Genomic DNA, 14,915 nt, shown 5'->3' with positions numbered 1-14,915 from the left:
CTGTTACCTTTATCTTACGTTAATCAGCACCTCGCCTGTCTCATGCTTCTAGATTACAAGCCATTCCACCACTTTTCTAATTCTAACTACAAACTAAGCTTGTGGATAGGAGGGGCAGGTGGACGGTGGGTTAACATGCACCGCTCTGATTGGCCGAAAGCTTTTCACTCCACTCACACGCTGTGGATCAGTGGCAGAATCAGCGTCATAGATTGCATGGAAACAGAAATCGGCGAAATGCAAGACGCAACAAAATGCGTACCTAGGGAGCAGCGAATCGTACAAGCGTACTTATGGGTCAAAATGCGTGCAGAGTATGAAAAATGCGTACATGTTGGCAGGTCTGCATATATATATATTTTTTTTTTTTCAACAGCGTGCCACCGGCGGTTGTTGGTCCATGACTACCGCGGTGGTAAAAATCAGCCACCACCACAGCCCTAAATAACATCAAAGTTGATCAAGTAGAACATCATGGCAATATGTTTCTTTCAGACCCTGTACATTTAAGGGAACATGTGTAAAGTGTTTTCTGTGAGTTTGTCCCTCCACATGTAGTAATGGTGCTGGCCACCAGTATAAATGTGAATGTCTTTGTAATGGAAGGTAGTCTGTGTTTGTTTCTGCAGCGGAGAATGTGGCCTGAGGGTTGCAGGTATTTTATTCACTCTCTGATTAACAATTACAATAAACTCTTGTATCACCAAACAGTTTTGGTGTGTGTTTGTGCGTATTAACGTCCATGTTGAACGCGCGGTCCCTTTGTGACAGTCACAGGTCTCGTAAAATGAACAACTAAGTTTCCTTTTTTTTTTTTTTTTTTTTACATGCATATAATGCAAAGCATACATCAAAAATAAACTTTAAATTATGACCCATTGTTTCTCTGTCTGTACTTGTACTGTGAACAATGACAAGAAAGTTGACAGATGAATTAAGTGCATTTAAGTGCCATTCAGTTCGGTTTTACATAAAGCATTTTCTGAGATGCACATTAAACATTAAACAAAACATTAAAAAAAATGTAATTATTGAAAATTAACAACTTTTTGGTAAACAAAGGGAATTACTATTAAAAATAAAACATGGAAGAAATTTTGTGTGATCATACCTTAAAGAAAAAAAAAGTTTTTAGTAGTAGGCCATTTACATTCTGCTGAACAAAAGTAATACATATCTGGCAAATACTTGTCTTTAAACTAAACCAGACTTTTATTTTGACGGGTTTGACGGGTGACGTGATGCTAGTTTTACTCAAATCAAACGGTCAAATGCTCATGAAGTGTCTGTCAGTGCAGTTCTGGAGATGTTGTTCATGTGTTCTCGTCTTATTTAGTGAAACAGCAGGCGCTAAAATCACCAGAGAGTCACGCGCACTTCAGTGTGTGTTAATAAAGGAAGAAGCGCTTCTTGCTCCATTCATTAACAGAGACACGCAGAACATGCAGGATTCATATTTAAACAGACTGTTCCGGCTTAATATTTACAGATATTAGTCCATATCGTGATTTGATGTAAGTGCAATGACCTATTTTTGATTCATTCATTCAAAATTTGGCAAATTCCACGCCATTCCGAATTAAACTGTAAATTCCGTTTTTATGACTGGATTCTGCGATTCCCTCCGCGTTTTCTGCATCGCAGAAATCACAGGGCCCTAGTTGTGGTATGCCAGCTCTATCTTGCAATGGACACAAGCCACGACGTTCGCTTTATGTTTGCCCACGCCCTCAAATCAAAACACTGCCGACTCGTTGTATGCGAATTCAGTGCTTGTTTCTCCTTCCGCTTTGTGGGTGACAAACGCGTTGTCACATTAAAAAAAAAATCATTGCGAGTGGAGTTACTCGAGGAATCGTTTCAGCCCTAATGTTAACCCAACTACATCAGATGATATAATTTATACAGGGGCATATTTTCCCACTTATCTTGTATTTTGAAGGAATTATAAATGTATTTTAATAGAATAAATCACACTTTAAGGTTGAATTCTTTTAATAGCATAAAATTACACTTTAACCCCTTACTAGTAACCCCCCTTTTTTGGCATGGAGACCGAAATTACATACCCAAAATAAAAAGGTTTCTGCTTTTGATTCTTTCTGACTAGATACATAATCAACCTTTGTTCACAAAGCTGACACTTTAAAGTTTACTGTTCAGGAATCAGAATCACTCAGACTGTTATGATAGAGATATATAAGCTCAAACATAAAAACAAAAATAAAAATATTAAAAACATATGTTTTAAATGTATTTAAAAAAAATTTGATGTAGGAAATGAGTTTGAAAACACAGTGTAGCTAAGGCCACAAGTCTTCCAAAACGTTGTAAAATAATCGAATCTGTAAAACTGTGAATTTTATGAAATATTTTCTAAGGCCATGTCATGTGTGTTTTTAGAGAAGGCTAATCAGATTGATTTATGGCCCTTGTCATCTCTGTGAGATCTCACATGTAAACTCTCCTGTGTATTTTGTGTGTGTTTGGCTGTGAAAAGTCTCTCTTTGCATTTAGCCCTTATTTATCAAAAGTCTTACTATAAAAATACAACAAAACATTTTCCTACGACCTTACGTGAATTATTGTGACAAAAATGCATTATGAAGAAGAAAAGCACCTGCTATTAGTAGCATCGGAGCTAACGTTAGCATCAAGCTACATCAGACAATTTATGAAATTATTAGTACACTTTTACTCAAAACTCACTTTTAACGCCGATCGAGTGTTTATAATAACTTCCTTTAGCGATCAGGGGTGGAATTTGGTCGTTTACTGTTGTAAAAATATGTTATTTGTAGCCTTTTTCATCGCTGCACAAGTTAGCATTTCCGATGTACATTTTCGATTTTTTTTATAAAAACGCCCCAGATCTCAATAAATTCTCATACCAAGCTTTACTATCGTAATCGCGGGTTTATTATTTGGATATTTCGTGTGTACAGAGGTGTTTCAGTGTTGTTTTGGCCAGATAACTACCAGGAAGTGTGCAGGAAGCATGTGACACGATGGGGCGGTGTCCAGATATGAAACTGTAAGATTGACGTTTGAAAGACCCAATCAGAGTCTGAGTCACACACCGCACGAGCTGTGACTACTGCACGCACACACAGATCTCTGGGAGTGGCTGTTTATCATCAGATCGCGTAAATCCATGAAAAATGAATAGAAATGACGATTCTGTCTGAAGAAATATGAAGTAAACATCTGTAAATATATCCATATATCTCCGCAGATATGCATCTTTGGTCTATAAATCCTTATTGACGCTGTTCAGTGAGTCTATGTGAACACAAATAAACCGCTGCTGACGTGACTGAATATGAGTGAGTGGTGAATTTCTATTCAAAATATGGCATAATACGGATTTATTATTTTGCACTTCTGACATAAATCACTAAATATCTGTCACTGCAACAATGTTTTATCAAAATATTGGTAAAATATCGAAGCTAGAGTCTTCAAACTTTCAATTGATGCACAGTTTGTCCAGATGAAGTAAGACAGTGATGTTTAATGTGCTGTGAAAGTGAAACAATATAAACTAGGGCCGTCGGCGATGTTTGCACGTAAAGGGGTTAATGTTAAAGTGTTTGTTAATGTCTTTGTTGCAGTTATGTGACGTAGCGGTGTCTGCCTACGGGCGAGACGTGGGCTGACGTCATCATTTCAGAAAATATACTGATTCACCGTCCAAACTAAAATGCTAAAATTTTCTCAGATTTACCCACTCTGGGACACGGTTTAAAAAAAAATATCAGTTCCCAAAACACCAGATCCATGTGGACGAAACACCTAAATGATACAAAATGTAAGCATATACAGCAAAACACATCTCCGTGTGGACTAGGGATGGGCGTTTTCCGCAAATATCACATTCGAATATTTGAGCTCACAAAAAACAAATATTTGAATATTTATTTAAATTAAGTTTAATGAGACCGACGTTATTTTTCAGCAACATTTATTGTTTCCTTCATTTTGAACAAGCTTACACACAATAAGCTTGAACATTACACATTGTGTTTTGTAGCTGAAAACCTTTAACAATGCGTGCAAACAAACAAAAGTACAGATAAAAAAAATAAAAAAAAAAGTGAACAAAGAAAAAACAAAGCTGCCTGCAGTAATTAGGCTCTTGTAGAACGTAGACTACACTCAACTTTGAAACTCTGAAACTGTCAGCAAATCTTTTTTGCTTTTTTTCCCTATTGTTTTACATGTTCTTAATAAATACGGGCATGTAAATATGATTGGCCGCGGAGAAAACGTGCTCTGACGGCACAGACGTTGGCGCGACTCACAAATAACGGTGTGCTAAGCGAGTAAGTTTTGTGAAGCGCTTCATGTTTTCGTTTCACCACTGAATGGGATCCTCATCTGGTGGAATGCATGGCTCCAGCAAGAACTCTCTGTAATCAGCGCTGAAGAACTGTCTCAGCGTTTTACGACGAGTGGGGATTTTATCCTCTTCATCGTTGGTAACGGACCACTCGCATCAGGGAAAATGTTCTGATAATGTTCAAAAAAAGTTTTTTTTTCTTTTCTTACTTCTCTCATGTTTTCATCGATAAACCTGACATGTTTGGGCCGAGGGTCTAGGGCAGACGCGAGAAGAGGAGTTTTCACTGCATTCTCCAAGTCAGTAGTGTTTATTTGTTGCTTGAGAGATGCCGTAACAGTGTTCTTGAATTCAGTCACTTTCTGTGACTCTCCACGGCATATTTGAAGTGCTGTAAAAGACCGCAGCTCTTAGGGCTGTTCACATAGTGTCTTTTGCATTCGAATGTTCGACTATCCGTGCACACCCCTAGTGTGGACGTGTGCTCGTGCAGTAGTCTAACCTACACCTACATCTCAGTGTATGCTTTCACTCACTGGGTGTTTCTTTTTGGTTTTTGCAATATACTCTATAATGTCAATTTGCATATCGTTTAAACAACAGTTAAGAAATTAACGTAAACTATATATATCGAACACCCCTAATGTATATGATGCGATATTAACACATTAAGTCTAACTAAAGTATATGCTATGATTGTGTGCTTTCAGTTGTTTCTATACTTTCATGAATCTAGAATTAATTTCAGTATGAAAACCTATGATCAATTATTTTTGCTATACACGCATCCATACAGTTTTCACGCACATTTTGCTAACACATGCTTAGTGAAAGAGTGTCCCTAGCTTACTGTGGCAAATATTATTTGGATAGAAATGTGGTCTACATCCACAAGTAAATTCAAATTCAAACCAACAATTTTAGCAGTTCTACAAAAAAAACCCCAAAAAACCCTGCACATTTTGGCTCTCTAATCAAACACCTGATGTAACGGATATGCTTATTAGCAGATGCCCCAAGACTTGAAACGGGTGTTTCGGACAAAGGAGACATTCAAAAATGCGTATTAGGGCTCCAGAAACAGAGTTGAAAAACACTGCTCTTGAGGTCTCAATGAAACATCAACTGTGTGAACGCTCTTGATGCAGTTACTCATTACTTCAGTTATCAATACTTGAGTTCACCTACTCACCTCTGCCCCTGAATCCATCACCAGTAGACTTCCATGAGCTGCCGTCAACATCTACAAACACAAGGACACACTTTGCATATGTTCAAATCTATATACTTACATTAGCTTTTAGGCATCATAGTCCCAAATCATAACAGAAGCTGACATCCGATTTTAAATTTGGTAATGTGAACTGCTTCTAATATACCTCTCCAGACCAAACTAAAGGTTCAATTGTACTAACATCCATAATTATTAGATGTACACAATTAGGACCCAAAAGACTGACAAATTACAAAATTGCTTGGTGGTTTAGAAGAGCTTCGGTTTAATAAGCTGTATTTAGTTTAGATTAGATCTAATTTGATACCTTCATTCTAATATTTGCACCTTCAGTGCATTCAAGTAACCAAAAGATGGGCTGTTACAAGAGGACAGATGGACAGGACTGAAGAAGGGCAACAACAGTACTAGTACCTAGACACTACTGACTTACATTATGAGCTGCTGTGATAAAGATCAGAAAAAGGAAGCAAAAGCACACACAATCTAAACTGGGTGATCGACCAAAAAACAAGCAGAAAGATTTCTGATGAAGAGCCTGCTTGCTTGAAACGTCACATATGCTATGCGATAGTTAAACATTATTTTTTTATACCTTTGAGCTTTGGTGTTGCCGACTTTACATTCAAATATTTTTCTGTGATAAAGATCATGCAATTTTTTTTTTTTTTACATATGATAATGTTTTTGCTAGGGCTGGGATAAACGATTATTTTTCAAACGATTAATCTAGCGATTATTTTTCCGATGCATCGATTAATCTAACGATTATTTTTTTTCAAATACTTGTTTAGAGCAATTGAAAGAATACAGTAACCAATGTAAACTTGAGGGATTTAAGCTAATACAGAGTAGGGATGTCAACGATTAATCGACGATCGATTAATTGTCGATAAATATTTTAATCGATAAACCTTATCGACGGTCGATTAAGCATGATCACCATTAACGTGCATAGTTTGAGACATAGGCGGCTAGCTGGTTTGCCAACCGCCAAAAGAGGACGACGCACGTGGCTTATGCCAAAACATGTAAAGTACAGCAGTTGTGAAGGAAAATGAAGCGAGCACACAAGAGTTTTGTTTGGGATCATTTTATTTCAAATGGTGATAATGTTAATGTAATGTAATAATTGGTGGAAAGCGAATGCCACCAGGTTTCCCAGGTTGTCTCAGCTGGCAAAGGGCTATTTATGCATACCAGAAACATCTGTACCATCAGAACGCGTAGATGGGTTTTTTCGCATTCTCCGGATTTTCCTTGATATGCACAATATCCTATGTACATTTGGAAAGAAAATAACACCGTAACAAAAACATGGACGCACGCCCGCAACGTTTTCCGCTCTATGGATGTGTGCTCCACTGAGTCGCTAACAGCCCGAGCAAGCGCTCCGTTAATATTCCGCTGACTCTCGCCGTAAACCAGTTCCAGCTCCAAAATAAAGTTTTTCTAGTAGGCCTAATTGTTTACTGTTTGTACCAAAATTCTTGTATAATTGTCTAAAATTATGCATGCTGATAAATAGCAATTATTATGTTTCAAATTATTATGTTTCTTCTTAATTTTATTAATTGTATTAATTAAAATGTATTAAATATATTAATCTATCCTTAGCAAACATTCCTAAAATGCAAAAACTGAAAAAGTATTTGATTTTCATTCACTTTATTTCCGTGAAAATAGCTGCTGTTGTTGTGCAATAGAATATTCAAAATAGGCTCATTAAAACACAAACGCACACACACACACAGGAGATGAAATGTTCGTAGATCTTTACAAAATACACATGGATTAAAAAGCATGTGAAAAGCACACACAAGATAAAATGCACTTAGAACGCTTGGATTATGAACTGGGTTGAGCAAGCGGAGTGGAATCTTCAGAAAGGCGCTCAAGGAAATATTACCACTCCGCTCCGGTCATATGCCAGAGTGCATCTGAGACTGAGTTATATTAGTCATTGTATTTGAATTAAATAATTATATTAAATGATCAATCGATTCATTTTATAATCCTACTAGCCTTTTATTTACAGTAAAAACCCTTTCCTTTGTGGGAGGACACTTGCGTTTTTAGTGTCATTGCACACCAATTCATGCGATAACTACTGTAGACGCATCTTGCAGTATGAAGCTTAACGATTAATCGATTAATTGATCGTTAATTTAAACGACGATCGATCATGAGAATTTGTCGAAATTGACATCCCTAATACAGAGAGTGCTTTTCCAAAAAAAAAGAAAAAAAGGAAAAAAAGAAAATAAATTAACAGTGGGAGCCAGCAGCCTGTCATGGAGGAAAAAAAAAATCTCAGAATGCTCCACCTGAAACTTTGGCATTCTGCCCTTTTTCTATCGTGTCTAATGATTTTGGTTAATATGCACGAGGGAGAGAGAGAGAGCGAGAGAGAGAGCAAGCAGCCGCCAAAAAAAAAAAAAGATCAATGCAGAAAAACCCCTGGATTGGTTATAACGTCGGACAGAATGTTGATCCGGCCATCGCGTATATTCAGCGCACATAAGGTAAACGTTTTGCAAACGTTTTTTAGAGAAATAAAAACAGGTCGACGAATCGATGCGCATATTTTGCGTCGACGTATTTCTTGTGTCGACGTCATCGATGACCTCGACGCGTTGTTCCAGCCCTAGTTATTGCCCATACTTGTCTGTGAATAACAGCTCTGTGTAGTAAATGCTGCTCCATGTAATGCGTGATGGAGATTTAACACTGATTTCAGAACCGGCTTTACTGACAAGATGCACATTAAACATCTCATGTGATTTATCATGCAGTCCTACAGGAAAAGCATAAAGCATTTGTCATGTTCCGACCATAAAAAGTAGATTTAAACAAAAAATAATGATCTGGTTCTTACAACAAGTACTTGGGAGCAAAAATATGCCTTTACAAATTAGAAATGTATCGTGATCATCATCAATGTTGAGTTTTTTGGCCTTATCACTCCGTACACAAGTAACAATTTAACAAATATTTTGTTTATCAAGAACAAATGTGTGATTTAAGTGACTAGCATACTGCATGTGCATAACTGAACAAAGCTTTTCACGTAGTTTACGGTCCCAAATTGTAACCGCATACTTTGAGGTCAAAGTACATACTGGCTACCCAAATGGTGCACAGGCTGGCAGGTCTGATTAATAATTACACATTTTAATATTAGGCTCAATTATTTAAGACTGCACAAATCTGTGCAATTAGTTAATTTGTTTAAATCAACTGACACCTAATAGATTTTGAAAGCATATTTATATTAAATTTAGTTGCATTCTGAAGTCCTGTAACAAAAATCCCTTCAGGACTCCAAACCAAATTCACAGGAACAGCATTAAAGAAAAGAGATACGAAACATTGTTTGTCTTCCCATTTCCTGTACTTCCTACAAATGAAAAGCATCTTGTTCAAACACAGTTGGCATTCCTCTACTGATTGATTAACTACAATGTGTACAGACCCTTCAGTAATTTAGCTACATTAGTAACTGCATTTTATGTAACTGGATTTACTCCAGGGAGTGGATTTTAGGAAACTGCATGTGTTACGACTAATACAGCAAGTGGTATAAAGGTAGCAGCTTAATGACCATAATACAAAAAGTTGCCATCTAATGTTTCTAGTCTACAACTCCGATCACACAAATGCCAACCCTGCTCCTGGAGGGCTACCATCCTGCAGATTTCAGCTTTGATGCCACTAAAGCACACATGAACTAGCTTGATCTAGGTGTTCAGGGTTACTTGGTAACTACAGGCAGGAGTGTTGGAGCAGGGCTCAACCAAGGTCTGCAGGACCGTAGATCACCAGGAGCAGGGTTTCTGATCTCTTTGCTCTAGCCAATGCTGTCAATTGAAATTTGCTTTTGTCTGGAAAAGGGGTTACAAATGACTGCATGTACAAAATGGGAGAGTGAACCTGAATAGAAGCTCTTGAATCCTCCAATTGCACCACTAGAGCTCAGACCTGCAAGTAAAACACAACAGTGCATTTGACATTTAAGTGTACATTTAAAGGGAAAGTGAAGCAGTCAGTCAAGTCTACATTATTTAGTGGGGTTTATGTACATGTAGGCAAAAGATGGGAGATGCTACAAACATAGACATGATTTATTATTTTGTAGGAGGAATGGATCACTGAGTTCCCACACATTGTGAAAAGTATATTTTGTGGTGTTTAGTAATTCTGAATGGATCGGTCTCTATTTGCAGTCAGGTCGAAGAGGCAGGGTCAGTGCTCTTTGGCAGGTTTCCTTATGTTTTGTTTACGTTACGGTAAAAAATTAAATTCCTGTGCATATTTTTATTTCACAAAATACTGAGTTGCAAGCTTTAGAAAACACGCGTAACAGACAGCTGATATTTTTATACTGAAATGTTCAAATACTTGTTTTGATGATTAGTTTTCACTCGTATTAGTAGTTAGAGAGAGAGAAATAACCAAACTCAGAGCAGTTACTGAATAATTCTGACTCACTTAACTGCAAGTTATCGTTCCTTTCAGTGATGCCCGTTCAAAATCAAGCAATTTTTGTGTACATAAAGCATGTGAAATAGGGCTGTGCGATTAATTGAAATCGAAATGCAAACGCGATTGGAGACATTGCGATTTTGCTAATCGCAAAGCCTGCGATGTGGATGCGATATTACTCTGTTCCAGAGCATATGCATGACTGTCAGCCTTGAGTGGCATTATAACGAACCAATAGAGAGAGCGCACCCCCGTTCTCCTCAATCAGCACTGCCCTAACTGCGTAAACGCCCACAGTTAAAAAAAAAAAACACAGAAAGTGGGAGAGAGAGAGAGAGAGAGAGAGAGTGTGTGTGTATGTGTGTGATTATTGCGTCTGCAGGGTCAATAGTTAGGAAAGTTAATACTAAAGAAAAACTTATGAAATGACAGACACCACAAAAAAAGGTAAAGTTAATTTACAAGAGCGGTGTCTGGAGAATAAAATATTTATTCCTATAGGTTTTTAATAGTACATGAACGTTATCTTGCACATTTTATCTCCCCAACAGATTCTAATTTGGTAGAAGTTTATAATGCATGTTCGCTATTCCCAATTCAGAAGAGCGCACAACTCTGAATGCTTCTCATACTCGCCATTTAAACACGCCGCTCACACAAGCCTGTCTCGTAATGTTCAGTTATACTCGCACGCGGCTCCGCAGGTCTCCACGAGCACATATGGCAATATGGATGAGACCCGAAGCATGCGCTCAACCTGCCTGGCTCTGCTTTTAAAAATTGCTTGGCTCTGCTTTTTAAAAAAAATCTGTCACACTGCTTTGCTAATTTCACTAGGATGAAATGAAACATTCAACACATTTTCCACTTGTTTTTAAAATCCCAAATATTAAAAACGAATAAATCAGCCTATGTAACCTATGTAATACTTTAATAACTGATTAAACTAATAGTTCTTTATTTACACAAAATAAATCTTTCCTGTTAAATTAAATAAGTAAATTCTGTAAAAGAAGTAATGCAATTAGGGCTGAAACTCGATTACAAAAAATTATCGAGGCAAATTCCTCTGCCTCAAAGCCTCTTTTAATATATTTTAAATCTGATGTCAGGTTCTTTCTCAATTTTTTTTTTAATGTGACAACGCGTTTACTGCGATGCAGAAAATGCGGAGGGAATCGCGGAATCCAGTCATAAAACGGAATTTACAGTTTAACGTGGGATGGCACGGAATTTGCCAAATTTTGAATGAATTAATCAAAAATAGGTCATTGCACTTACATCAAATCACGATATGGACTAATATCTGTAAATATTAAGCCGGAACAGTCTGTTTAAATATGAATCCTGCATGTTCTGTGTGCCTCTGTTAATGAATGGAGCAGAAGCACTTCTTCCTTTATCACACACACTGAAGCGCGCGTGACGCTCTGGTGATTTCAGCGTCTGCTGTGTCACTTAATGAGGAGGTGAACACATGAACAACATCTCTAGAACTGCACTGACAGTCACTTCATGAGCATTTGACCCTTTGATTTGAGTAAAACTAGTGTCACGTCACAATGTGTGGGAACTCACACAGAACTGTAAAGGTATGGTAACCCGTCAAAATAAAAGTCTGGTTTAGTTTAAAGACAAGTATTTGCCAGAAATCTATTACTATTGTTCAGCAGAATGTACATAGCCTACTACTAAAAAAAAATTAAGTTTGTTTAATTTTCAATAATTAAAAGATAAATTAAATTCATGTTTTATGTGTTTAATGTGCATCTCAGAAAATGCTTTATGTAAAACCCCAACTGAATGTCCCTTAAAATGCACTTAATTCATCTGTCAACTTTCTTGTCATTGTTCACAGTACAAGTACAGACAAAAAAACAATAGGTAATAATTAAATGTTTATTTTTTATTTATGCATTGCATTCTATGCATTTAAAAAATATTTTTTTTTTCTAAAAAAGGAAACTTAGTTGTTCATTTTAAGAGACCCAGGAGTCTTATTTTCTCTTGCATAATTAATATTGCACTTTAAGCAAAAACACATTTTATCCGATTACTCGATGGAATTTTTGGTAGAATACTCGATTACTAAAATATTCGATAGCTACAGCCCTAAATGCAATTATAATATTCCCTGCTTAAACAAAAACAAACAAACAATAGAACCCCTCCCAAAACACCAAAGAAAATGAATGGATTTAATGGTTAAAATATGAATTATTTTGGCTTTTCTGTAAACTATAATGGTGTCTACTTGCATTTGATGGATTCTATTGGTGGGATATAATCTGTCAGATGGGAAACAATAGAACAGTAATTAATATGAGAGTAATGCCCAAAACACACTACAAAAATAATTTTGGAAACCATAATAATTTTTTTTGTTGTTTTTTTCAGCAGGGTAACAATACCCATACTGTCCTGCACACTATTGACAATTTTAAGCTGAAGCTTGACTTTGCCAAATTAAAAACGCAAATTAAATCGTAATCGCAATCTGTGTCAAAAAAATTCCATCTATATATTTTACCCAAATCGCACAGCCCTAATGTGAAACTGAAATGTAATTTCTGTCAGGTTGTATGGAACTAAACGTAAAAAAAGAACAAAGTGCAATAAATATGTATGTATGTATGTATGTATATGTGTGTGTGCATTATTATTTTTTAAACCTACCAAAACCTGAATTGCAGGATACAACAGGGCCCTGTAAAAGATGAACAAATTAAGAAGTAATCACATTAACAACATTCATTTCTAAATATTAGGGCTGGGTAAAAAATTCAATTTTTCCAATTAATCGTTTTTTAAAATGTGATTCAAAATCAATTCTCTAAGGCCATGAATCGATTTTTTTTTTTTTTTGTATTTTTAATTTATGATTAGTTTATCTTAAAAATGAAATCACTTGACCCTGTTTGTTCAAGGAATGCGACTATTCTGACTTTTTTCAGCATACATTTTTCATCTTGCATCAAAGTCCTATTGTATTTATTTGAAATAATTGAATGTTAACTGAATGAACACTTATTTGACATTCATTTCAGGTGCTGAAGTCTGTACTAAAAAGTTCATCGGGTTTGATTTCTTGCACTGAACACTTGCGAAATGTACATGTTGTATCTTCAACGCTGCACATCTGGCAAAGTAATGTAACGTTAAGTTTATGAACCGAAACAACGAAACTAACGTTAAACCTCGCATCCACTGAAAGTCACTTGGGATAAAAGCGCCGGTGTTCTGTCGATTTGTCCTACGCTGTCAGATTTTCCTACCTCCCACCAAAACAGTGGGTAGTACAATTCCACAATGAAAATTCTACTGTAAAGTTATGGTTTATTAACGTCTACACCTACCACAACCCTAATCATACCCTTACAGTACTGCAAATACAGTAATTATGTGTTATATTCGCGGTTGTAGCTAAAAGGGATACAGTTACAGGAAACCAACAATAAATATTATTTTCTACCAATTAGATTGCGTTTTTATTAAAGTCTACACCTACCCCAGCCCTAAACCTACCCTTACAGTAATGCAGATACATTAAATATCGTTGTTTAGCATGAGACAAAGGACGCGATATTGATGTGCGCGTGCGCAGTAAACCCGGGTAGGAAAATCTGACGGGGTAGGATAAAATGTCAGGACACCGGCCGTATGCAACACGTAGAAACTTCTGGCAAACTCATTGTAATCAAATCACTTCTCTTAGCCAATATACATGTCAAAATATAAAATAAAACAACAATGAGTAATGTTTCCAGTACTACTGAAGGAATCAAGACCTCTCCGTGTGGCTAGTGAATTTCACACCGTGAGAGGATGAGTGTGGTGGCCTCACCTGATCTTCCTCCCAGTCATCCATGATGAGCAGCTCAGCTGAGAGGATACCACCGACAATTAACACTTCTCCAAGATCTGTGACAGAAAACACCACACTGCTGAAACTCAATATTTCCTACATCAAACTAACTCGATTATCGGTTAACATTTTAAGGAGTTCAATTAACGTTCAATTTAAATCGGTCATTAGTTTCTGCACAAGGCCTCTTAACCTCTTTGAAAGCCTCGTGTAAAACACCGTCATTTCTAGAAAAAGCACACGACACCATATCCTTTCTGCTACAGTACAGTAATATAGGTTAATTTAACAGCTAATAATTTAATTAAGATAGATATTAACACCAAAGACGACTAATGTTACGTCAATTAACGTTAGACCGCAGCAGTAAAAGTCAACTTCACAATTATCGCCTAACTATTTGACGCTAACGAGTCAATCTTCTCTTCAATCGTGCTTTAATTCGCATTAAGACCGAGGAGTTAAAGTTATAAAATAAAGCAGCTTACGTTTAGCAGAGGAGTTGATGGCCGGAGACACGTGAAGAAACCGCTAGCGAGAAAAACCGGGCAGAAATGACGTAATTATTCTTTGTGTGGGCGGGAAAATCGGTGTTATGTTCGATTCGCGCTTTTGAACAGATTCTTTTAAACGAACTAGACAAACGATTCACAAATCCGTTTGAATCGTCGTTTGAAGTTATTGTTCATGATGAGTCATCGTGACTCTTTCGGTCTAAATCCAAACGAGTGAATGAGTGAACCGATCGCAAGCACTTGTGGTTTAACCAGGATTGTATTCAAATAACTAGGGTAAACAAAATGTATGATAAATAAACAAATTAATATTTTAAAAAGCAATTGATTGTGTTGTTGTTGTCACCTGCCCAGATGTTTGATTCATTGGTTTTGTACTTAAAGTAACAGTCCTTAAAGAAATAGCTCACCCAAAAATGCATTAAACCTTTTATTTATGACCCTTTCGGTAATGTCTTAACAAACATAAGTGAG

At 36.7% G+C, this 14,915-nt stretch overlaps 1 protein-coding gene across 2 annotated transcripts in view; it reads right to left on the bottom strand.

Annotated features, from left to right (window-relative positions):
* The window catches only part of LOC128021549 (probable ATP-dependent RNA helicase DDX4), a 39,747-nt gene extending 25,212 nt beyond the window's left edge, over positions 1–14,535 (bottom strand). Inside the window, exons 1-5 of one of the 2 annotated variants that reach the window (XM_052608836.1) lie at positions 14,415–14,535; positions 13,906–13,982; positions 12,738–12,768; positions 9,510–9,557; positions 5,535–5,585 (exon numbers count right to left, since the gene is read on the bottom strand). In XM_052608836.1, the coding sequence (XP_052464796.1) occupies positions 5,535–5,585; positions 9,510–9,557; positions 12,738–12,768; positions 13,906–13,929 (154 nt within the window). In that variant the 5' untranslated portion in view covers positions 13,930–13,982; positions 14,415–14,535. Of the gene's footprint in view, positions 1–5,534; positions 5,586–9,509; positions 9,558–12,737; positions 12,769–13,905; positions 13,983–14,119; positions 14,260–14,414 lie in introns of those variants that run through there. The other variant, XM_052608837.1, reaches the window with a different exon arrangement.
* Positions 14,536–14,915: the final 380 nt, after the last annotated feature.

This window comes from Carassius gibelio, chromosome A10, assembly GCF_023724105.1.
Source record: "Carassius gibelio isolate Cgi1373 ecotype wild population from Czech Republic chromosome A10, carGib1.2-hapl.c, whole genome shotgun sequence".
In the NCBI taxonomy this organism is placed as follows: Eukaryota; Metazoa; Chordata; class Actinopteri; order Cypriniformes; family Cyprinidae; genus Carassius; species Carassius gibelio.
This window is presented reverse-complemented; position numbering and strand designations above follow the sequence as displayed.